Here is a 25,627-nt window from a genome sequence, read left to right on the forward strand (position 1 = left end):
AAATTGTTTTATTTTTATGTTGTATCTTTAATAATAGCTTTTACACTTTATTATAATTTAATACAACATGATTTTATGTTCTTTTCTGGTACAGTAAAATACATAATTGTTGTACAGTATTAAAAACATTTTAAATGTTGTTACAGTTTTAGTGTTAAAACAGGTATTTTGATTGGAGAATAATTGAATTTAATCATACTCTGAACCAATCGTAATACTCAGCTCATCCTGTACAATTAGTGTCTTGTGAAACCAGTAGTTGGTATCCAAAACGACTGAAAAAAATTACAAATACAAATTTAATCAACACAATTGGTGTTATGCCAGTGTAACTAATTTGTTAACTTTGTTTATAAATTATTGTTGTGTTAACGTTGGAGAAAGAGCAGTTAACTGTTCAGGCCTATACCAATTGCTTGCTCCTGGCAAGGTTCTACTTGATGACATGCCAAATAAATATTATTATTTATTAATTAAAAATTAAACAAGCTATGATTTCTCGAAAATGCTGCCATGGAGAAAACTAAACCAGTTGCATTATCATGAGAACACTTTAAGATTGTTAAGAAGTACTTAAGTGAAAACCTGAAGTAATGGAATGCTAAAGGTACTGTTTGGTATTACACAATCAAAAACCTACTAAAACACAGGAACTATTAATGCAGTCATTAACAATACAAAGGCATCAGGTCAAAGATTTAATGGCTTCATATCTGTTTTCGATCAAGCATATAGGTTAAAGTTCAAATAACTTTTTTTTCCCGAATTATTATCTATTTCTTTCTTTCTTTATTTTTTTTCAACTTTTCATATGAGGGGGAAGCAAAATTGATTGTCCCATTCCCTACGTTTTTTAGATCGAATTTAACGTCACAAACTACATTTAATGTAAAAATAAATACTATGGTCCTATTGCGATAACTTATTTTGTCTTTAAACGTTTAAAAATGTGGAAAATAGGTCAATAATTGTGGCCCTCTATAAATCCCAACATACATTGAGCGCAGATTGATATTTTCGTTTTTCTTCTGTTATTCACCCACTTTTAAATGGAAGAATCGTAACGGTTCAGCAAAAATACAGGGTTTTCTCCAATTTGTAACAGATTCTGGCAAAAACAGAAAGAACGCATGCTAGCAATGTCAGACTAGGCCTATAGCTAGCCTACAATGTTTGTGCGTTACTGCTGTTTAATTAGTTTTATGGAAATCATTTATTTTCTTCGGCATCCGTTTCTCTATGGAATGCGTTGCCTATTGAAATCCGTCAGGCTACTTCCACCAGTGTCTTCAAATCTCTCCTCAAAACCCACCTTTTTAATTTGTAATTTTTCTAAATTTTTCTGTCTTTGTAAAGCGCATTGAGGCTTTCAGCATAATGCGCTATATCAAGTACAAGTTATTATTATTATTATTAACAGCTAGGCCTACAAAATTAAGCCTAGCTAAAGAGAGGAAATTTGAGCTACTTAGGTAGTGCATTCATTTTTATCATAATTTATCTGAAAATCAACCATTCACTTACTTATTTCTCCAGGATGCACTGTAATTTGCAACTGGCTGGGGCACTGAAAATAACACTCTGGGGCAGGCTCAAGCGTCCACAGTTTGTGACCTTTAACCTGAGCCTGCCACGAAGGATTTTCAACTGAATCGATCTGTTCAAAGAAATAAAAACAATATTAGATACAGATTTTACGTGAGAAAAACACACACTTTTCTGCTTAATGTTACCGCTTGGCCTTTGGTTGGTTTTTACTTACATGTAAGTGAGCACCATAGTTAGGAGTACCCATAAATATCCAATCAGTTTTACTTGACTCTGAATCCTGTGGCAAGAAGTATGGCCGTTTGTAATGTTTTCTCAATATGTTTGTTGCATATGAGTCACAGTTGCTCCTAGTGTAAAAACATAAAACTCATATTAAAAACTATTTAGGTAAACAAAAAAAAGACTGGCAAATTGTACAAACAACTTGCTAAGGTTCTTTAAAATATATATAATTATACTGAAATATAAATTCTTCTTACATAGAAGTGGGCGAAAGAAGATAATTCAAGAGGTGGGGAGTGGGGAAAGTCGGCCTGGGCCCACTAAATTTCGCAAATTGTAATGCAAAAGATTAAGCTCAACTATTTTTAGGCCCTGGGCAGCCCCTATTTCAAAATCCTGGATCTGCCACTGATCCAGGCTCAGTTCCCTTTAAAACTCACCATCCAATATACCAAGGTTCCTTCGCTCTTTCTTTAGTCATGTTCAATGCTTCTCCCAAGCAAGCAAACTCAGTCTTGTATGGAAAAAACTGACAATCTGTTTCATAGTTTTCAAGAGCTGGACTGTCTTCAGAATAAACGCTCTTAAAAAAATCAAAACAGAAATGATCTCCAGCTGTCCAGCCTGCCATCCCATCTGATATGACGACCGGTCGTGAAGTGTACGCATATATTTTTGTGAATTCTTCAATGGTTAGGTTGGAAACGCGGTCGATTTGTGTTACATTCTGGCACATGTTGCAATCTACTGCTGGTCGGAACATATCCTGTACGATCTCCGGGAAATTAACAATACAGAGTTCTTCTTCCATTTCAACATCTACGATATTGTCAAATATCCATTCTGTCATCTTCTTGTGGTATTCTTCAACTACTGGGTAACCTGTTGGTGTTGTAAAAACAACAGCAACTTCGAATGTAGCAAGAGCGATCAATACTGCGAAACTTGAAATAAGTATTGTCGAAAGAGCTGGTCTTAGTTTTGACTTCTTTGCTGGTTTTTTAACCCGGTTGATCCGTTGGACAATCTGGAAACAAGCAAGCTCGTTTCCAGAAATGCCAGCATCTTCTGCCTCAGCACAAATCTCTTTAAATTGTGCCTTTAGTTCTTCTTTTAAGTTCCCCATAATTAAAATATCTGTGAAATGAAAAAGGTATTGACAATTAGGTTTTCATAAACTTGTGAAACGTTTAATGCATGATTTGAAATGTAGACATGGAGTTAAGTGAGGAGGCCAGTTCATTTGGACAGTATCACTGTCAAATCAGAGTTTTTACATAATTTAATAAAATATTAATTAATGTTATAAAATGTAGGCCTACTACTTAATATATGCAGCAGCTGTTGTCATAAATTAAAAAATATGGTCTTATTTTGTATGGTCCGTGACGTTGTTCTAATTAAAGTAACGCTTTCTACACTTGACTTACAGGAACTCTGTAATTAATGTTATTATTTCTAAGTCAATAATTTACACGATGTCATGTGTTTTCAATAATTTTGTTTATAAACCTACCTTCTCTGTTTGTTTTTGTTTGTGCCAACCACCGAAGACCGGAAGTAAAATGGTGGTACTGCTGTTGTGCACTTCAAAAAGAGAGGGCGCACACAATGCAGGATTCCTACAATGCAAGGCATCAATCAGACAGTGACCTATTACAATCACAGGATTAAAATACTGTCATGTTTAAACTCTTAGAAAATAACCAATAATAATGATACAATTATTAATAATAATATCAATGTATTAATATATTTTAAGCATATTTGAAATTTCAAATTGACTTCTACTTTTGCGAAGTAAAACACCTGATCCACCTGTAAATACCTAACTATACCCTAGTGTACACTATCTTTGCCTACACCTGTTGTAAAATAGAATAGTCTTAAATTTACATATTATCGCAAGTATAAAGTAAACCATTTTGAAATGTATTCATTTAATTTGTGGAAGTCAGACGTTAATAACCTAATAGCCACTAGATAACTAACTAAAACGAAAACTAATAACAAATCGATGAGCATCCATTCATTCCTCCATGATCCATTTTAGGATGATTTTCTTACCTCTCCAAGCTTGGAATCGTCCATTTTAAATGCCATGTGTGGTAGATGTAGTAATACATGAAAGAATCCACCTGACGGTCCGGCTGTGGCGTGACAAATCTGTCGCGGTAATTGAATACATTTTGAAGCTAAGCACGTACCATTTTTTTATCCGAAGCTAGGTAAGATAGACATGAGGTCTAATTGTTATACCTTTGTTCCGTTGTTTGTTGTATAATAACCTAATTTAATGTTGTTTTAAGCATTCACGATGAACTAAATAATCTAGTTTGCCTAGGCCTACACGAAAGTAAAATTCTTTAAGCCACTCGGATCAGGCATTGCTGCTGTGTTGCCGGTTTAATTCTTCGCGGTGTAAAAGTGCTCAACGCCCTGTGGTTGGTTTCAGTTTATTAAGTCGTGTACATAGTAAAGGCCTAGGCTTTTACAATTTTTGACTATTTTTAATTTATGTGAATTTGATTGCATTTTGTGTATACATCATCAGATTTAACTGTGTTTCTTAAAATTAAAATTGATTTACATACAAAAAAGTGAGACTGTCTTTTCATTTTAATTATATTATTTCAATTTATACATAATATTGATAATCATATATTTTGATAATTTGACAGAATAATAATGTTTTTATATTTTCTTGCCAATTTTAAGATAATCATATAACCTGGTAGGTGGCATGATGGAGGGATTTGACGACCTGTTACAACAGGCAGAACAACTGACGGCAGACGTTGACAGTGGAAGTGATCTACCTAGGGTAGAACGTAACATACATCAAATAGTTGAAGCAGGTCAAAGGTTATGGTCAAAAACTGCCCAAACTGGACAACCAGACACTGCTAATGTCAAAGCGTAAGTTTATTTAAAATGGCCATAATATTCATAATTATTTTTAATTTTAACATCTTATTCTTAAGAGAAAAAAAGTTTTCAATTTTTAACTTTGAATTGTAATAAGACCAAAATAGCATTACTATATACATTAACATTTTCACTCTCTTACAGGTCTATACTACTTGGAACCAAAGGTCTTGATGTACCGAAGGTCTCTCAGCGTCTTGAGACCCTTAGCGCCACTAGAACCCTAGAACCACTTGAGCCTATTGCTGACACAGATATTCAGGTAGATTGAATTATTGTATATATGCTATATCTCATCTTTCTTTGGGTCCAGTGTTCTAATGAAATTAGCACCTGGACTGTAGATAGGTAATAAGATTTATCCAGATTTTTTATTATATTTTCAGAGTTTTTTAAGAAATGAAAGAGAAAATGCTCTTTTAGCAGTTATTGAAGAAACAAAAAGGAATGTAAGTTGACCCATTACTATTTAATTTTCTCTGTTCCTCTTGAATGTCATCTAATTTATTTTTAATCACGAATGTGCGTAGCATCTTACAGAAAACACAAAAATCTATCGAGTAAGAGTCTTGGTATGTTTACTTTTAGACATTCCGTCAAGCCGAAAAGCATTTTTGGGACAGTATGCAAAGCGAATGGGAATCTGAAAAGCAAAGACTTCTGAATGCTCTGATTGGATCTGGACAAGCTCTTTTGGACTATGCACCTGAACGCGATTCAGCAGTGGGCGACTCGATTGTGATGTCAAGTCGTAGTGGTATGGATCATGTGCAGATGGCCTATAGTAGACAGGTTTGTGGACAAATCTTTACAAAGGGTCTTTCTTACTATTAGTATTTAACAATCCATATCGTAAAACCAGACTTTCCAGCAAAGCAGATGCTTTGGGCCAGTTTAAAGCAAATTTTCCACTAGACGAATTTGTTAATTTCGCAGAGAAAGAAATCGCGCTACCCTTTCCACCCGAAAAGCGATTTTCATGTTCTGCTGAGCTTTTTGAATCGCATGAGTGCTCATAAACACATCATAGCGCATTTCCCGAGCTCGGATTGGTTGCACTACGCAAAAAGTAGAAACAATTCGAAATAGAAAGCCACTCCAAGAGTGCATACCTCTGCCTACTGTAAAATTCTCCTACATAAAGATTTCACACATGATCGACTACATATACCTCCAGAGGTAAATATTCCACAAAAATAGAGGGCGCTATAATACCACATACCAAAAAAAATCTTTTTTGGAAGGTAATCTTTGTTGATTATTCATTGTTTATATAAGACAATGATTCCAATTAATGTTTGTGTTTTCATTATTATATTTTTTTAGATGTATTTGTTTAATGAACGTGTGGTGCAACGTGGTTTACCACCTGATCTTCTTGAACTTTGTACCAGCGTCGCCCAACAACTCGATGATAAAGTATGTTAATTATTATTTGAAAAGGTTATAAAATAATAATTCTTTGAATAATAAAATAATTATTGGAAATTCTTGCCTTATGTGGATTTTAACCCATTTGTAACTAGACGAGCAAGCAGACATAGAGCTTAAAGCCCCCTTCCCTACGTTTTTTAGATCTAATTTAACATCACAAACTATATTTAATGTAAAAATAATACTATATGGTCCTATTGCGATAATTTTTTTCGTCTTTAAACGGTTAAAAATGTGAAAAATAAGTCGATTCTAATAATTATAGCGGCCCGCTATAAATCCCAAAATGCATTGCGCGCGGATTGATATTTTTGTTTTTCACCTGTAATTCGCCCACTTTTCGATCGATCGTGAGGCCAAAACAAATGGAAGACTCCTAACTTTTCAGTGAAAATACCGGGTTTTCCCCAACTTGTATCAACGGAGTCTGGCAAAAATAGAAAGACAATTAATGCAGCAACTATACAACGTCAGGCTAGGTATATAGCTAGCGTACGATGTTCGTACGTTACCGATGTTTACCAGCTAGGCCTACAAAACTAAGCCTAGCTAGGCTAGGCCTAAGACCGTCCACGAGAGGTCGATCGCCGCGAGCTACTTAGGTAGTGCATTGTTTCTCACTTTTTATCATAGTTTACCATAAAACGTACATTTAAGACAAGGAATGACATGGTTTAATGTTTTTAAAGTGATATATATGTATTATTTTCCAAAAAACGTCCAAAATTGCAGGGAAGGGGTCTTTAACAGGAATCAACATACACAGCCTGTGTAAAGAGAATGTGTTTTGTTAAGTTACTGATCATGATTGAGAATAAAGTTTACCACTAAAAATTTTTAATCCACAGTACATCCTGGATATTTGGGATATGGTACGACATATGACCTCTGTACCATTGGTGTCGACCTCAACTGTACCCGAGAATCGTACCTCACCAGATGTTCAAACTGCGTTTGTAAACCAAGCCCTAAGATACCTGGAGAAGAATTACTGTCAATATTTGTTGGGTTACATATCTGAATCTCAGCACCAAGCTAGGCTAGGAGGTATACCTGGTATTTACCCCCTTGTGCAGGCATTTTTGCGCATCAAAGTACCACAGGGAATGCCAGGCCTAGAGGTATGTTCATCTTCAATTTGAATATTCACTTTGATGGTGCTGACATGTGATAGAAATAGATTTTTTGTTATAAAAATGTTCCAACAGTACGGAAGAGCCCACTTATGGACATAGAAAGGATAATAGAAAATAATCATTTGTATTTTAAAATTTCAATGTAGGATGCCGAAGTTCATGGGTTACCTCTATGGCCGATGGTGTACTACTGTATGAGATGCGGTGACTTAGAGGGTGCTTTGCAAGCTTTTAATAATGCATCGTAAGTGCATTGTATTTAAATGTTTGTCTTAAGCCTTGTCTAGACTCTAAAAAAAAATGTGATGTGCCCAAATATGGTAGGGATATGACATCACATTTTTTGTCACATAAGGTTTGATAGTGTTAGACAGAGCTTTATATAATAATAATAATAAAAAAATACACATTAAGAGAGACAATTCATACTGTACTATCGTGTATATGGTAATCCCAGCAACTGCCAACATTATAATTTGCCCAGAATGTTGAAGCCAGGATATCGTACTATTCTAGCCTAGAGCTCTGTCTACACTATAAAACTAGTTTGACAAAACAAGTGTGCTGTGCCCAAATATGGTAGTGATATGACATCATCATGTCTATATATGGGCACATCACATTTTTTGTCACATTTGATAGTGTAGAGAGAGCTTATGAAAGGTTCAAATGCATTTTGATAATAAGACCTTTTGTTGTGGTTTTTCATTAGGCAAGATGTTGGAGAAATAAGAGACTTCCTTCAGGAGTATATGCACAGTGATCAAAATAGGTAAGATTTTGTACTAAACCAAAGACCCTGTGAATTATAGGACAAGTATGTAAAAAACAAAACCACAGTGCCATTTATTCACACTAAAAACTATACAACAATATCTTTTGTTAGGTTGTCACCAGCCAGTGAAACGAAAATTAAGTTACAATATAGAAGAGCTGTACGCCACAGTCCTGACCCGTATAAAAGGTATGTATGTAGTATACATTTATATTACATAGCCTATGTAAATCTGTCATGATTGGTTGAAACTGCATCACATGACTACCGCTGCGAGGATCGTAAATCGTATATAGTGCTTCGTGAAATATATATTTCCTCAAACAAAATATCATTCCCTCGGGGATGTCAAATCTTGTATTTAACCTCTAAGCAGTCAATATCTGTATAATAATGGAGATTAATGAACTTGCACATTCTCTTCCATCATAGCCAAAACTTTTTCTACAATTTCTAATAGTTGGCGGCTTATCTCAATATTGGTATTAGACCTTGTTCAATGATGATGATGTCATCCTTTCTCAAGAAAAAGAGTACCTACTCTTTGCATGCTTGAGTACACGTCTACCCAAGAAAGGTCATGTGAGACCATTTTGGCCCGAGAACACGCCTAATAATTTTACTTTCTCAAAACTGATCCCTTTGGATGGTGTTCATTTTTAAATAGTACTTTGAACAACTGTAATTGTGGTTTTGTCTTTTTTTTATTGGTTGGTTTAGAATTGTTTTCTGTATCCTTGGTAACTGCGATCCCTCTGATAGTCACTCTGAAGTTGCCGATAAAACAGACGACTACCTTTGGCTTAAACTCAGTCAGGTGTGTCTAGATCGTGACCTTGGTGCGACCCCTGATCAGACATCCCTTGCTGACCTTCAGCGGCAATTATATCAAGATTATGGGGAAGTTCATTTCAATGCACAACAGAATCCGATGTTGTATTTCAAAGTGCTGTTTATGTCTGCTCAGTTTGAACCTGCGATTGAGTTCTTGTGGAGGATGGAGACGTTGAGTTCACATGCTGTTCACATCGCTATTGTGCTGTATGAAATGGGTTTACTTAATGTTCCTACAAGCATTGCTGCTCAAATGTGTAAGTACAGTATAACATTAATGTCCTGTTCACACTGCTATTGTGCTGTATGAAATGGGTTTACTCAATGTTCCTACAAGCATTGCTGCTCAAATGTGTAAGTACAGTATAACATTAATGTCCTTTTCACACTGCTATTGTGCTATATGAAATGGGTTTACTCAATGTTCCTACAAGTATTGCGGCTCAAATGTGTAAGTACAGTATAACATTAATGTCCTGTTCACACTGCTATTGTGCTATATGAAATGGGTTTACTTAATGTTCCTACAAGTATTGCGGCTCAAATGTGTAAGTACAGTATAACATTAATGTCCTGTTCACACTGCTATATGAAATGGGTTTACTTAATGTTCCTACAAGTATTGCGGCTCAAATGTGTAAGTACAGTATAACATTAATGTCCTGTTCACACTGCTATTGTGCTATATGAAATGGGTTTACTTAATGTTCCTACAAGTATTGCGGCTCAAATGTGTAAGTACAGTATAACATTAATGTCCTGTTCACACTGATATTGTGCTATATGAAATTGGTTTATTCAATGTTCCTACTAGTATTGCTGCTCAAATGTGTAAGTACAGTATAACATTTATTTATTACCAAAATATCTGTCCAATGATGATAACCATCCTTGCGCACGTAGTATGACCGAAAGGTCATGTGATTGACAAACATGGCTCCCATTGGATAGTCTAGTTGACTGAACAAATGGGCTGAGGACAATGATGTAGTAAATAGTAAATACAGTATAAAAAACTTACAAATCAGTGGTGAAGATGTTTATGTTGATTTTTCTATCCAGTAACAAAAGTGTCGACTGATGATGAACCATTAAGACGGTTAAATTATGCCAGGCTAGTTAGCTTGTATGCTGCTAAGTTTCAAACCACTGATCCAAGAGAAGCATTACAGTATTTTTACCTTCTTAGGTAAGTTGCATAATTTTCAGTACTAATCTATCTCATTATCTTTCACTACCATATAATAAGAATAATAGTTCATTCTATAATAGTAAGCTCTCAATGCTTTGTACATAAATTAAAATAGATGAGAAGTGAAAATAATTAATTAATGAAAAACTTGTTTAAAAAGGAAAGACTTTAGCTGGCTCTTAAAAGAGTAATATGATAATGGAATGGCCTACATTTTCTTCCAAATATTAGTATTAATTTTGCATAAATTTTTACAGAAAACTGACAGATTCAAAAGGAGAAAATCTATTTGCCAAATGCATCAGTGAATTAGTGACCGAAACGAGGGAGTTTGAAATGCTTCTTGGGCAAGTTAAAGAAGATGGATCGCGCCAGCCTGGAGCGATCGACAAATTCCAGGATAACACACAAAGAATCATCGAAACGGTAGCCAAAGATACTGAAAACAAAGGATTATTTGAGGATGCTGTTAAGCTGTATGACTTGGCAGAAAACTCTGAGAAGGTTTTAGAGTTAATGAATAAATTATTAAGTCCATTAGTGGCTAGCCCACCTACAATGCATTCTAACAGGGACAGACTGCACAATCTGGCCATAAGTATTGCACAAAGGTGAGGCGTTGGTTTTTATATTTATAACTGAAAAATATGGTAGTGATATGCCCAAATATAGTATTGATATGACATCATGTCCATATATGGGCTCATTTTTTGTCACCAACAGTTTGATAGTGTAGACAGAGCTTAGGGCTGGGCGCTATGAGTACTGGGCACTGGAATCCTATTAAGTGTAGGACTACTGGGGAACAATTGTGTACATGGGGAACTACAGTATTATGTGTAGGCGGCCCTACTGGTAGTACTATGATGAATAGTGATGGTATGGGAAGCATTATGTATATCTTTTAATTTACAGGTACACGAAGCAGTGTTTGTCTGGCACTAGAACCACAACCGACACATTCTACCTCCTCCTTGATCTATTTACCTTCTTTGATATCTACTATGCAAAAGATATAGACAGGGCATTGACTGTAAGTAGGAATTCTGTTGTACTCCCTATATTCCTATTTTGCAGCTAAAACTAGTTAAAGTTAGAGGTTAGCCATAACAGACAATTGTTTCTCTTGTCCAATGATGATAACCATCCTTGCGCACGTAGTATGACCAAACGGTCATGTGAATGACAACAATGGCTCCCATTGGAAGGTCAAGTTGACTATCTAATGGGCTGAGGACAGAGAAATTACATAAATAACTTTATTTTTTAAATATTTATATATTGCTTTATTTACCAGTGTTTCTTAAATTTTAATCTTAATTTATAGACAATCGAGAAATTAAAACTTGTAGCTTTGACGCCAGAAAGCGTAGATGACAGAGTTGCAGGCTTCAAACAATATAAAGATGAAATAAGACGAAGCATGCCAGATGTACTCATAGCTACCATGAATATACTGTACACAAAGTACAAGACGAACCGAAATAAGCCATCATATAGTCCTCGCTCTATGACGCCACAGAGAGGAATGGACGTGGGAAAAGATTCTGTAAGTATTAATTAAACATTCATTGTTTAAAATTTGCTTCATATGCTAAAACCGAGTGAGTGGCCGGGTGGTTAAGACCGCGTAATTACATAGCCATAACATTGGCTCACTTGCTCCAAGGTTCTGGTGGTAGAACGAATCTCCTCGGATAAGGACTATAAACTGTAGGTCCAGTGTACACATGTAGCTCATGTGCACTTTAAAGAACCTGGTACATCTTACTAGTATAAATATCACAGCCACTGATGAACTGGGCCCTCTAGGAGACCAGTCTTTAAAAGAAGAGGTAGCCCAGTATAAATAAACAACAAAAAAACATTTTTTTGTGTTTAAAATTTGCTGCATATGCTAAAACCAACTTATATATATTTTTTGTATTTTCACAGTACTTGGAGTATTTACGTCGCCAGGCTAAGTCTCTGATTACATTTGCTGGAATGTTGCCATATAGAATGCCAGGTGATATCAATGCAAGATTAGTCCAGCTAGAAGTACTCATGAACTGATGATGCATGCAATTTATGTGTACTGGTGCACATAATGTGATGATGTCATTGTAAATTAGCTTGAAAATCATTGAGGCATGTAAAGAAACTGTACAAGGACAAGGTGGTCATGAAATAAAGGTGTAAAATACATAATTTATACTATTTACAATACCTTAAAACCTTTTCTTTAGATAAAAACGGACATGGTTTAATACACAATTGCATATAATTGTTTTTATATGGTACCCAGCCATTATGCATGAACTTGCATATTCATTTTTGTAAAAACAAATTACTGTTAATGTACATAATGCGATTGGAATTTGCTCTAAAGAAGCTTTTTCAATAAAATCTAAATAATAAAACCTGGTGTGGTGTATTTCTGGCTATCACACAATCTATAATAAAATACATTTAATGACAAAACAATTATTTATTTCAACAACTTCAAGGTAAAAATTCAGGAATAATCTAACACTACACATTTATTTACATAATTAAACAACTTTAAATTTGGAATTGGAAAAGTTACTACATATACAGTCAGCAGAATGTATTGCAACAACATAAATTAATTCTGAAGTGGCTACATTATCAGTCACCCACCTGTAGTACAGGTTCTCATAGAAACACCAAGCTCTACCAGTATATATATAGGAAATCGGATATATTTATATTTAGAGTAGAAAGTGTGAATTATCATCATTAAAATCATGCTTTTAGAACTGTTTATTTCTTTGTTTTTCAAAAATGCAATAGACATTTTGGCTGATAATTTTTTATATTACAATCACTCCAAAGGTAGGATTTTATTGATAGTACAGTACTCTAAATATATCCTATATAATTTACACTTTGTTTAGTAGGGCTTGGTATTTAGGTGGGACCCCCCAAAAACCCCCTCTTGTACATGGTGCGTTTTATCTGCAGGTTTATTCATGCAACAAAATAAGGTACCAGAATCGGATGTAATACACTGTACATACCCTGATCTTGATTGCTGATAATGTATTGATAAAACTGTTTTTGTAGCATAAACAATATACTTAAATATTAAAGTTAAAAGTTCAATTTGATGTTGGCTCTGGAAACTTGCATGGTGTGACCATTATTCCTGATGTCAGATCTATTCCAGTCCCTTCTTTTTCCTGTAATCAAGACAAGGCATGGATAATATTTGATGTATGCTTTATGTTTGAGTGAGACTCCGTCTCCATTATTTTATTTCAAAATAAATACATTTTTAAAACACAACAAAACCAACTTACTGCTTTGTAATCTAAAAACATTTCTTTAAATGATACAAAATCACTGAACGTTAGAAGCATCTCAAATATCTCGCCTTCCAACTGTTTTTTCTTCGATCTCTTTCTATAAAACAAAGAAATATATTTAAGCAATATTGATACAAATATTACATAGTACTGTCATTCTTTTATTTATTCTTTATTATTTGCTACACACTGTGTAAAAAACATTTGGTGTTTCTCTTTTTGTTATAGTAGAAACTTACTGTAATTGTAGTGCAAAGTCTTCCATGGAAAAGTCTGGTATTCTTGAGGTTAATTCATTTTCAATATGTTTGTTCAGCAAGGTGACCTAGTAAAACAAACAATTACTGGTTTTATGGTAAATTGAAATTGTCAAGGAAAGTGGCTATCAGTACAGTCAACAAACCATGTCTCTATATCCCTTTGTCTATTGACAAGATTGCTCCTTAATTCAGACATCTGTATCAATAGAAAATACTACATTACATTTACAGTTCATTGCCAATAAATCAAAATTTATTTTAGAACATTTTAAAAGGTGATAGTGTTTTTTTTATTCTTTTCAAGAATCTGGTTATTATTTACAAGAAAATCTAATTTAAACTTACATAATTATTAAATATTTCTGTGTAGATTAGCTTGTTTTCTTCAGTGTCTTCAAATTCTTTGTAATGTTTTTCCATAAAATCTCGTTGAAGTAATTGAAATGTATCATCTAAAACATAAAAAAAGTATACAACATCTATTTTGTTGCCGTCGGCCAGTTAAGTCACTTTACACAGTGGTACGTCATGGTATACATACATGCATGTATGATGCACATCTAACTACAGTAGGGTTGTATAGTGAGTCATGCGTCATACTTACCCATTATGATATCCTCTATATGTCCAATGGTGATATCAAACTTTGTGTCTGCAATGCTGGATCTGTTAATAAAAACAAATTGTTTCTTTATTGACCATCATCTTTTCTCATCATTTTCCTAGAGGGATGTTTTTTTTTAGGTTACGAGGGCCGGAGGCCCGAGAAAGAGGGCCTTGCCCTTGGCCCGATTGGGTCAATAGGCATAGATATAGAATCTAGCTTGAATCTACGACTAGGTGTAGATGCAGCCACTGCTTTTTTTAAATATCTACTTTTTTTTTGTTTTCTCTAATAATAAAACCTTTATCACACATTTTTTAGTACTTACACAGACTTGGCAAGGTCTTCTTCTTGGAAGTCCATATATTCTGCATCTTCTCCTATAAATCAATTTATTTAATCAAATAATTCATAATGTCCAAAACGATATGAAATGATAAAAAAGAATTAAAAAATAAAAGAATGAATATTTTATATTTTAATAGATAGAATATACACGCGTCAAAACTGCTTCAAATGATCAAATAATTCCAACCAAAATAACATTATAGGCTAATAATTTTAGATTTACTCGACTTTCTAGATAGGCCTACATATGCAAATGTAGGCCATTGTTGGCGAGATCTCTCGGCCGCCCGAAGAGACTCTGCTCCGCTGTTACTTGCAAGGATTTAAAATACAGTGAAGTGAACGTGGGCCTAGCCTAACTGGCCTAATTAACATCTTTTTGCTTATTAATTAGCACACATTCTACATTTATCTTAAATATATAGAATCATTATTATATAATGTACAATAAAACACTCTAAATATTACCTGATGGTCCAGGAAAACAGTTTTCTAACTGCGGTTTCTGCTCGAGATGATTATTGTATGCCATCGCTAAGGTTAGTCGCTTATGTCCAGACGTCAAATAAGTTTTGTTGTTCAAACCGAAAAATTGCCAGAAAATTATAAATAACCATCCCAATATTGTTTCGAATTTTTTTACATGGTTTTAAATTGTGGTACTCTGTACAGTATTATAAATAACTCTACTATTCTATTTTTTATGCAATACTTAAATAGAAAGTTATTAAAATGTTTTTTTTATTGAACATACTGTATATCTATACAATTAAATATTTTGATTTAATATATTAAATATTACAATTTTTTAGTCTTACATGTTTACAAAGTTCTGTCATCACAAAATATTATATTAATACTGATGATTCAATATATTTATTTAAAGTTCTTCCTCCATGATTTGTAGGCATACTGTCTGTATCCATTTATTTTTTATTTATTGTTTTCACGTCTTGTCTTTTTTATTAAAGAATTCATAAATATGGCTGGCAGTTGATTGTCCAACAATTTTCGCTAAATCCTAAAAAAATAAAAAATTATTAGAATTATTTATTTATAATAATAATAATACTGAGCATTATAAAGTGCTCTTAAAATTCTGTCTCACAGCGCTAAAAGAATAAAAATCTATTGCAACAAGTGTCAAGTTTTGCAAAGAGACTTAAATTGCACTAAGCTCTGTCTACACTATCAAACTAGTTTGACAAAAAAAGTGTGATGTGCCCATATATGGTAGTAATATGCTTAAATATGGTAGTGATATATGACATCATATCATCATGTCCATATTATGGGCACATCAAATTTTGTTGTCACAAAATTTAATAGTGTAGACAGAGCTTCAGATTGCATTCCTTATATGAATGTACCTTAATAGATGCCTTTGATATCGCTTCAATGCTTCCAAACTCAACGAGTAACGCTTTAGCTTTAACACCTCCTAGCCGAGGTACTAGCTTCATAGTAGACAACACTGAAATGTCAATCGGTTGTGACTTTCTTTTTATACGAAATGGGTTTGAAAATGGTTTGTTTTCTTCCAATACCTACAAAGAGATCTGACACATTAATGTCTTGGTTAATAGCCTGAATTATGTTTATATTTAATTTAAATATAATTATTATTATATTATGTGGCTCAAGCTACCCGGTTCTGCAGTTACCGCTTGTCTGTGTAATTTGGACGGCCTTTAGACGGCCTAGTAACTTAAGCTTTTACAAGGGTAGCTGTACTACAGCAGTACAGCTGACTTGAAGAGTCTCTCTGTGCTGATGAGAACCATAATGAATTTCTGTTATACTGTATATATATACTGTACCATTTCTATAAGTAGGCTGGCTGCTTGACATGGTGTTGAAATGAAGAGTATAACTAGTCCCAGCTCAAGAACAACAAATTTCTGCAAATTCAGGCAATACTGTTTACTCATTTCTGTTTTTTCTGCCAACACAACACCTTTCATTGATGTCACCTAAAAAGAGTATATATCTTTAATAGAATCCTTTGGCCCTCGGCCCCTTTGAGTCAGTTAATTTACAATATAACTGGACATCAAGTAACAAATGTTTTGACCTCAACTTTAATGGAATTGACCAGTATCACATTACCATGCATTCTAATAAAATTTGCCTTATAACTTATGATGCTGTACTATCAAAATGTCCATATTTGGTAATGATACCTTCCTGAGTTTGACGATCCTTTTCTTGTAACTGGTGCCAGCCACCATGTCTTGTTCTGAGACGTAAATGATGGCTGTGTCATGAGATGGATGGAAATCAACAATATCCAATTGACTGTCATAAACTACTTTTGCTTTGCCTTTGGAAAAAAAAAATGTTTGTTTGATTTAATTCTTCAATGATGACTGGAAGAAGAGATTTTTCTTGTTTCAATACATAGTTATTTCATGTAATAATCTATTTTACTATACAAATGTACAACAAAATATTTGTCATCACCTGATAGAGACTTTACTAAATCTGAACCTCTCCATTTGATGTTGACAGCGATCGCTCCTGGTGGTACACGCCCCCTATCATGAGTCGGTGTACTGGGAACTGATGATGTTGATTGGTTATGACTCATTTTGATTGAAATGTTTACAAAATAAACAAGTTTACAACCAAAACCTGCAGCATTTTTAAAAACTTCATGCTAAAAATGAAAAATAATATTAATAATAAATGTTTATTGTTAATGTTAATATTTAATTGCTATTCCAACATATTCAAACTTCAATAGGCCTACTTGGAACAATTAGGACAGACTGCAGTACTGCTACCTAGCCTACCTACACCATCATTTACTCGATACATTTATGCTCGCCTATACAATCTCTCTCCTCCCACTTAGCAAGGCTAGCCTACTTTTTACTACTACAGTAGTAGTACTAGCTAGAACGGAGATCCGCTAGAACTAGGCCTATTTATTTAGGCCTAGCTAGTAAGTTTAATTTTAAAGTAAAGTACAGCCTAGCCTCTATTTCTATATCTAGGTAGGACATAGGAGGGCCTAGAACTGTCAGTTACTTTTCTCTGTTGTTACATAGATAATAAATGTTTAAGTTTTAAAATAATATTTACCGATTTTCCAAATTCACATTGACTTGTTGTTGTATGAGGACGTTTCAAAAAGGGGATTTCCCGCTGTAATCTTATTTGCATAACTAAAATGATGTTTCATATTACAGTTGTAAATTAAAATGTGATGTGATATAAAAATATCAATTTTGTTCAAAAATAATTAAAAAATTGACATGTTATTTCTGCAATATTCTGTAGCATACTATACTTTAAAAAACCGACGAGTAAATGTAGACTTATTTATAAATCGTTTGAATTCCTTGAGTCTCGTTTCGCGCGAAATATTTAACACGTGATAGGTAAGATTTAAAACCCACTTTTGTTGTTTTGCCGCGGTGGTGTGTTTGTTGGACGTCGAGGTTTTGTTTATTTCTTTATTTCTTTCAGAAGGAGTAATTAGGTCAGTATTTGGTGAAGTGTATACTGTAATTTGGTTATTTAAGAATCTATGAAATTTAGTTTAGAATCAAATAAGAAATACGAGGATTACTAGAATCGTAAAATGTAAGGTTAAAGGTAAGATTAAGAAATGTAGCTAGGCCTAGGCATTATTTAATATTATATTATGACAATAGCGAGCTGGCCTGGTTGCATGTAGTTGTGTAGTGACAGTTCCACCTGAGCCGCTGGCCACTCAATTAGACATTGACTAGGTAAGGGTGGGGAGACAGACAGACAGCCTATATATCCAGTTATAGGCCTACTACTACTGTTTTAATATAATGCACTAACATTTTTTTAAATAAAATTGTTTTATTTGCGTCTCTTTTTTACAGAACACAGAAATGTCTTCACCAGCAAGAAGTGCACGAGGCACACCTCGTCGTAGTAAAAGACAACAACCAGATGAATCAAGTCGTGAAAGTACACCAAGCAAGAGAGGGCGCTTGGCTACTAATGGTGTGAATGGAACACCCTCGAAATATGTCTCACAAAATGGAACTCAAAATGGCACACGTACGATAACAGTTCTGGATTTGCTAAATTTTATAGTTGGATCAGTTTCATGCAAATGAATCTTTATTCTTACTACATTTATACAATAATGAATGAATGTTTTCTAATAATTATTTTTTAGCTTCAAGAAGAGGAAAACAGGTGACCTCTCCATCTCAACGACCTCTTGATTCTTCACCAAGTGCTGACCTCGCACCTTTGCCTTCTTCACCAGCCTCAAGGAGTCTTCATGAAACCTCACTTTTCTCGAGCCCTGGACAATCGAAATATGGTGTGTATGATTGACGAAGGACAAAATGTAACGCTAATATGGTACAGATAGACGAACCCATGCCTATCACATGCTAGTTAGATATTATCATTACACCGTCACTCTGTAAATACATCCGCACCCGCCACTATTCCGAGACGGTCTCCCATCCAGAACGCCACCGGGCCCAACATTGCTTAACTTCGGTGATCTGATGAGAACTGGTGTTTCAATGCAGTATGGCGATATATTATCAGTCCAATTATAAATTGAGACTTATGCTATCGTATGTGTTATGTTTTATAGGTGCAAGCGAGATTGACCTGAGTTCACCTTTGAACTATGGCACACCAAGCTCCAGAATGAGTGCAACTCCCGGTGGCAAGTATGTGTGTTTCTATTTGATTGAAATAAATCAATATAAGAAAAAAAAAACTCATAACATGCTACAGTAATCAATTTAAAACTATCAACTAAAATTTCATTCATTCATAATGGTATATTTATTAAAATCGTCTTCACAGAAAAACTGAATTGTGACAATTTTTTACATTATTAAAAGGTACTTAAAATATTTAAAATGTTTTAAAAAGATAGCATAAAATAACATCAAAAATTGAGAACCACACAATACATCATATAAAAACATTAAAATAAACGAGCACAACATCAAAACTAGTAAATATCTAAATGACTGGCCAAGTGAATTGAAAAAAAAATTACCTAACATTAGTATTGCAATAAAAAATGTGTTTCCTTTAGGGGCACTCCAATTCGTCCACGTACTGACATTCGAAGTGAACGTAAGATGAGACAAGTTAATCTGACCTCTGACCCAGTCGTAAGTAAAGATTTTATACATTACATGTTGACAGTAGATATTTTTTTAATTGATTACTATATATTATTAAATGAATTGTTAAAATAATTTGTTTCAGGGAAGTGGAGTAGGTTCTGAGGCTGACCCAGCTGGAGCTCTGACCAGTGATCATGGTGCAGGACCGCAATTGGTCATCTGGGGCACAGATGTGGTGGTCAGTGAGACAAAGGAGAAGTTTAAGCGATTCATCATGCGTTTCATCGATCCTGAGTTCCAAGAGCAAGAGAACTTAGATGTCAATGAACCACTGTATTTACAGAAACTAGAAGAGGTAAGGTCGAAGGGCAAATACCAAAGACAACTTGATATATAATTCTTTTGACTTGAATATACTATGTGTATATCATCATTGCTACATATTTTTGTTATTAGTAATAGTATTGCAATAAAAAACAATTTCTATTCTTTCTTTTAGATTCATACGCTAGAGTTACCATTCCTCGATGTTAACTGTCTTCACATCAAACAGTTTGACAAAATACTGTATCGTCAACTAATCTGCTACCCTCAAGAAGTCATTCCAACCTTTGACATGGCGGTCAACGAGTTGTTCTTTGACCGATATCCAGATACTCAGTTGGAGCATCAAGTACAAGTGCGAACTTACAATGCCGAAGAAACGAAGAACATGAGAATGTTGAATCCTGAAGGTAAGCAGGCGTAAATTTAGGCAGGGTATAAACAGATAAAATTTAACAGCCATGTCTTTTTCAAATTATATTTATTTTTCTGCAAACCGATGGATCGTTTTTATCATTTATGAAATATTTACTTTTCGGGGAATAAGAATAAATAATAATGGGGGGACAGGGGTGGGGTCTCTCCTGATATTCTCTTTATGTATTTCACATTATATCCAAATTTTTAGATATTGACCAATTGATAACAATCAATGGAATGGTAATACGTACATCTGGACTGATGCCAGAGATGCGCGAAGCTTTCTTCTCTTGTCAGAATTGTGCAGCCACAGCGAGTGTAGAGATCGATCGAGGGCGTATAGCCGAACCGACTGTCTGTCAAAACTGCCAGACCAAATTCAGTATGACGCTAGTTCATAACAGGTCACAGTTCAGTGATAAACAAATGGTTAAAATCCAAGAATCTCCAGGTAAATAAAAGTGTCTTATATTGTTTACAGTAGAACACCCCTATTAAGGGGACACTTTTCTTTGAAACCAACCAGAGACGGTAAGAACAACCCCTATTCAGGGGATACCACTGTGGTTGGGTCCTTAATAGAGGTTTTTGTAATTGTGTGTGATGTGAAATAATATATTAATTATGTAGGGGTCTGGTTACGGTGTTTATTGTCAGTTTTTTTATGCCAAGTGCAAATTTGTTTTCTTTACAGATGATATGCCCCCTGGTCAGACACCACACACTGTTGTTGTGTATGCTCACAACGACTTGGTGGACTCTGTGCAGCCTGGTGATCGCGTAACCATAACAGGAATCTACCGTGCTACTCCCATGCGTATTAATCCTAAGCAACGTAACGTCAAAGCCGTTTACAAAACGTATATTGATGTTATTCAATTTCGCAAGGATACACATAAACGACTTCATGAACACAATGAGGAGTAAGTTGTGCTTTTGCCCATAATTTTTGTTCTTATGCCCTTAATTTTCAGTTACACTTCAGTAGCTTTGTTTACTATTGAGTAATAATATACATACTTTAACAAAAATAAGATGTTGACTTTTCTTAGGTGTTCTAGTGACATTAGTGTCAATTTTTTTTAAGAATGTATATATGCACTCTGTAGAAAATACAGAGGATTGTCCTCTAATGTAAATTAACACTAAAAGAACTTGTTTATGTATTGGTGACCTATCATTACTTATGGGATGGAGACAGCTACAAAGTATTGTTTAAAAAAATGCAACTTAAATTATCTTTTCTTTCTGTTACTTAGCGAGGATCAGCGTTTGTTTAGCGAGGAGCGCAAGGCTCAGTTAGTAGCCCTCTCTAAGACGGCAGACATCTACGAGCGCCTGTCGGCTGCTTTGGGTGCGTATTATGAATACAGACAATTCATAAAGTAATATACAGTATATATAAAGCTCTGTCTACACTACCAAACTGTGTGATGTGGCCAAATATGGTAGAGATTTGACATCATGTCCACATATCACATTTTTTGTCACAGAGTTTGATAGTGTAGACAGTGCTTTAGACATCCATATTTGTTTTTCATATCTGCGATATTTTTTTCTAAAACATATTTTCCTTTGTTGTAGCCCCTAGCATATTTGAGAATGAGGATATAAAGAAGGGTATCCTCTGTCAATTGTTTGGTGCCACTAAGAAAGATTTTGGTGACACAGGAAGAGGAAACTTCAGGTAAATGATTAATTTGTTTAGTAGATGACCTACTGAATATTGTAGCAGGACAGCCTATGCCCTTGATAATTCAAAAAGTACAAACAATATTAATTGACATCATTGTTATTCACTTTCTTTAGATCAGATATAAACATCTTACTTTGTGGTGATCCAGGTACAAGTAAATCACAATTACTCCAATATGTTTTCCATCTGGTCCCAAGAGGGCAGTATACATCTGGCAAGGGCTCAAGCGCAGTTGGTCTGACTGCATATGTTACCAAAGATCCAGAGACCAGACAGCTAGTTCTACAAACGTGAGTGTTGAGTTCATAAAACCTACAAAGAAAAATATATTTAAAATAAAGAAAAACAAGAAAAATATTCAAAAATAATAATCTAAAAACCCCATTCTACAAGTTCCTTTAAATAGCATAAAACCGTATAACATTTTAGCCATTTTTTATGAATTTCAAAGCATGCACCTTTTCATTGAAGTACAGTACTGTCCACTGGTTAACTTTGCAACCTATAAATTGCACAATGGGGCTAAAAAAATCTCTTTAACACACAATTGCATCTTAGCTTGGTTTTATGATAGATTTATCAATTTGTCAAAGTTTTTCACAATTTCAATTGTTAAATCATGATTTCATTTAAATATTTTAGTGGCGCCCTCGTTCTCAGTGACAATGGTATTTGTTGTATAGATGAGTTTGATAAAATGAACGATAGCACACGTTCAGTTCTTCACGAAGTTATGGTAAGAATTACTTATTAAATCGTACTTCAAGTTGATTTTACAACTCTATCAATGTCATGCTGCTTAAATAGATATGTATAATGAGACTTATGTTCATCATAGAATTTAATGCTGACTGATTTTGAACCATAATCCATTATCCACTACTTCAGCATATAAACTTTTTTTAAATATTTCATTAAAATGATCTTAATGAGTAACTATTTACTGTTAATTTTGTTTTGCATAGGAACAACAAACATTATCAATAGCCAAAGCCGGTATCATTTGTTCCCTAAATGCCAGGACGTCTGTACTTGCTGCGGCAAATCCGGTGGATTCCCAATGGAACCCAAAGAAGACCATCATAGATAATATCCAACTTCCACACACTTTACTTTCCAGGTGATTTTATGTGAATTCAAATGTCCGACTATAACTGTATACTGTAATTTTGTTGTGTATTTTTCTTTGTAGTTTTATTGTCTTAATTATTCCAAGCAAAATGAACTTCCATTTTAAGTAATTTTTTTAATGTACGTACATTTAGTTTTGGTGATAAGCTTTGATTTGCTTAATAGCTATCACCAATTATTTTCGTTTGTTGTCAATAAAGGGATATTATTATTATTTTTAAATCTATTTAGATTTGATTTGATTTTCTTGATGCTTGATCCGCAAGACGAGCTATACGATCGCCGTCTTGCCAATCATTTGGTGTCTCTTTACCATCAAGGGAAGGAAGAAACGGAGGAAGAACATCTGGTAAGAATTTTTGATGGGCAATAATTATAAGCATTTCTTATAACCTTAATGTCAAAATCGTTTACTTTTTGATAAGTTTGATTTTATTACAACACAACTCAAATTACGTGGACACCTTTGGGGCCCATTAAAGTGTCCACTTAATTATCTGTAGCATTAAAACATATATCTCCCACTCATTTACTTAACAGAAAAGTGTCCTCTAATAAAGTTGTCTCCTTAAAAGAGGTGCCCCAAAGGGGGGTTTTAGTTTAATATGTGTAAATAAATGGTTTTATATTTCCTATATATTGTAGGACATGAACTTATTGAGGGACTATATTTCTTATGCGCGCTCATACATTCATCCAAAGTTGAGTGAAGAGGCCAGCCAATTACTCATCCAATCGTATGTTGACATGCGAAAGATTGGGAGCTCCAAAGGAATGGTGTCCGCTTACCCAAGGCAGTTAGAGTCACTCATTCGTCTCGCCGAAGCTCATGCACGAATGCGCTTTTCAAATGTTGTTGAGAATGTGGATGTACAGGAAGCAAGAAGGTAAATTAAGTGATCAATTTTAGTGTTCAATGTTAAATTCAAATCTTTCACAACATAAAGATAAATGTCATAAATTCAAATTTATTCAAATGTTTCTTTGACAGACTTCACTATGAAGCTCTAAAACAATCGGCCTTTGACCCACGAGATGGAACAATCAACATCGACATTCTAGCCACTGGTATGAGTACATCTGCTCGTAAACAACGACAGGAAGTAAAACATGCTTTGAACAAGCTCATTCAAGGTAAAGGCAAGGTGGCTACACTCAAATACCAGAAAACATTTGAGGAACTTAGGGAGTCTTCTGATACGGTGAGTAACTTTTATGTTTATGATTGAGCATGTCTGTGTCAAGATTCAAAAGAGATTCAATATATTGTCACATAATATTACATACATGAAATTTGTTTTCCTGAGCTTAGAAACAATACAATTTAAAACACAATATAAAAAACACTTTAACTAATTATCTTGTCTACAAAAATATATTTATATAATAATACTACATGATGTACAGCTTTTGTATATGGACCCACAAGACAATAATATTACGTATGTTTACATTGATATGTTTTATTTCAGTTGATTACGAAGGAGATGTTTGATGGCGCTCTTCGAGACCTTGCTGATGAGGAAAGACTGATTGTTGTAAACAAACAGATTCGTCTTTGTTAAAACCTTTTCATAATTCGCAAATGATAATTAATAAAGGAAGTGAACTTATATTGTTAAGATTAATTATTTATCTAGAACTTTAACGAATAGTATCTAATAAGCCACATCAGAATTTGTCTGCTAGTTTAGTGGAATACATTGTATAGAAATGGTCTTATCCATTGAAAAACAAGTATTTGGTTGATAATTCAGCTCACATTTGTAAATAGTAAAACATCATGGTATCTCAATATTGGTCAATTTCCCAACAGTTTTTAAAATTAATACTGTAGCATGAAAAAAAATTATTGGAGGAAGGAAATTGAGTGTAAAACATTGTTTATAATTGTATGCGAATTCATTGTATTGGACGTTTCAAAGAACATGTTTATTCAAATTGTTTATTGCTTTAAATAAAACACTTCCTTGAGAACACCTGAGTCACGTTTGCAACTTTATTTCCAATAACTGACAGTAGTGTATTGCAACTACTGTACTTTCACATTGCCTAACAAAAGTCATTGTGGTGTCAACACATGGTGTATATAAAGGTGTGTGAATAAGTGTGATGTGCCCAAATATGGTAGTACAGTAATACGACATCAAACTGTCCATATAAGGGCATATCACATTTTTTTTTGTCACATAACGTTTGATAGTGTAGACAGAGCTTTACTCCTGAGTTTTGCTATATTTAAATATTAACCCCTACTGACAAATCTATTGTGGGACACTTTAATATTGTACGGCCAACCCCTATTAACAGGACACTTTGTTGGGTCCCGAAAGTGCATCTACCTCCCGCATCATTTGACATGGGTTCTACT

General features: G+C 34.3%; 6 protein-coding genes across 7 annotated transcripts in view; 3 read left to right on the forward strand and 3 right to left on the reverse strand.

The window, feature by feature from the left end:
* LOC144850910 (ran-binding protein 9-like) overlaps positions 1-7,595 on the forward strand; it is a 113,247-nt gene extending 105,652 nt beyond the window's left edge. The window contains exon 12 of the transcript XR_013614132.1: positions 7,559-7,595. The gene's annotated coding sequence lies outside the window, so the exon portion shown is untranslated. The remainder of the gene's footprint in view (positions 1-7,558) is intronic.
* LOC144851118 (uncharacterized) lies at positions 20-3,447 on the reverse strand. Its single transcript, XM_078708657.1, has 5 exons — positions 3,290-3,447; positions 2,214-2,910; positions 1,763-1,898; positions 1,525-1,657; positions 20-275 (listed from the first exon to the last, which is right to left on the reverse strand). The coding sequence occupies exons 2-5, from the start codon at positions 2,897-2,899 to the stop codon at positions 190-192; spliced, it is 1,041 nt and encodes a 346-aa protein (XP_078564783.1). The 5' UTR covers positions 2,900-2,910; positions 3,290-3,447; the 3' UTR covers positions 20-189.
* LOC144850907 (nuclear pore complex protein Nup93-like) lies at positions 3,732-12,222 on the forward strand. The gene is made up of 16 exons (XM_078708418.1): positions 3,732-4,001; positions 4,492-4,692; positions 4,846-4,963; positions 5,088-5,150; positions 5,290-5,493; positions 6,028-6,120; positions 6,984-7,256; positions 7,418-7,515; positions 7,984-8,043; positions 8,158-8,235; positions 8,767-9,137; positions 9,943-10,069; positions 10,330-10,683; positions 10,988-11,105; positions 11,400-11,621; positions 12,008-12,222. The coding sequence occupies exons 2-16, from the start codon at positions 4,517-4,519 to the stop codon at positions 12,125-12,127; spliced, it is 2,475 nt and encodes an 824-aa protein (XP_078564544.1). The 5' UTR covers positions 3,732-4,001; positions 4,492-4,516; the 3' UTR covers positions 12,128-12,222.
* A 30-nt stretch (positions 12,223-12,252) lies between these two features.
* On the reverse strand, positions 12,253-15,182 carry LOC144850927 (ADP-ribosylation factor-like protein 2-binding protein). The gene is made up of 7 exons (XM_078708448.1): positions 15,064-15,182; positions 14,576-14,627; positions 14,248-14,309; positions 13,989-14,095; positions 13,623-13,708; positions 13,378-13,480; positions 12,253-13,257 (listed from the first exon to the last, which is right to left on the reverse strand). Exons 1-7 carry the CDS (start codon positions 15,125-15,127, stop codon positions 13,177-13,179), a joined length of 555 nt encoding a protein of 184 aa, XP_078564574.1. The 5' UTR covers positions 15,128-15,182; the 3' UTR covers positions 12,253-13,176.
* Positions 15,183-15,412: 230 nt separating this feature from the next.
* On the reverse strand, positions 15,413-17,744 carry LOC144850239 (Fanconi anemia core complex-associated protein 24-like). Its single transcript, XM_078707478.1, has 6 exons — positions 17,683-17,744; positions 17,059-17,254; positions 16,779-16,918; positions 16,416-16,568; positions 15,966-16,142; positions 15,413-15,616 (listed from the first exon to the last, which is right to left on the reverse strand). The coding sequence occupies exons 2-6, from the start codon at positions 17,183-17,185 to the stop codon at positions 15,542-15,544; spliced, it is 672 nt and encodes a 223-aa protein (XP_078563604.1). The 5' UTR covers positions 17,186-17,254; positions 17,683-17,744; the 3' UTR covers positions 15,413-15,541.
* Positions 17,745-17,952: 208 nt separating this feature from the next.
* LOC144849597 (DNA replication licensing factor mcm4-A-like) lies at positions 17,953-25,235 on the forward strand. 2 transcript variants are annotated; one of them, XM_078706560.1, is made up of 18 exons: positions 17,953-17,981; positions 18,459-18,639; positions 18,761-18,910; positions 19,196-19,274; positions 19,652-19,730; positions 19,828-20,040; positions 20,185-20,419; positions 20,638-20,880; positions 21,124-21,352; positions 21,689-21,783; positions 22,014-22,116; positions 22,239-22,415; positions 22,768-22,861; positions 23,091-23,245; positions 23,488-23,605; positions 23,902-24,143; positions 24,248-24,458; positions 24,729-25,235. In XM_078706560.1, the coding sequence occupies exons 2-18, from the start codon at positions 18,468-18,470 to the stop codon at positions 24,819-24,821; spliced, it is 2,688 nt and encodes an 895-aa protein (XP_078562686.1). In that variant the 5' UTR covers positions 17,953-17,981; positions 18,459-18,467; the 3' UTR covers positions 24,822-25,235. The 2 variants fall into 2 exon arrangements, with proteins under 2 accessions (XP_078562686.1, XP_078562685.1); XM_078706559.1 differs by lacking the exon at positions 17,953-17,981 and adding an exon at positions 17,988-18,082.
* The last annotated feature ends 392 nt before the right edge of the window (positions 25,236-25,627 follow it).

The sequence above is a fragment of the Antedon bifida genome, chromosome 8, assembly GCF_963402885.1.
Source record: "Antedon bifida chromosome 8, ecAntBifi1.1, whole genome shotgun sequence".
Taxonomy (NCBI): domain Eukaryota; kingdom Metazoa; phylum Echinodermata; class Crinoidea; order Comatulida; family Antedonidae; genus Antedon; species Antedon bifida.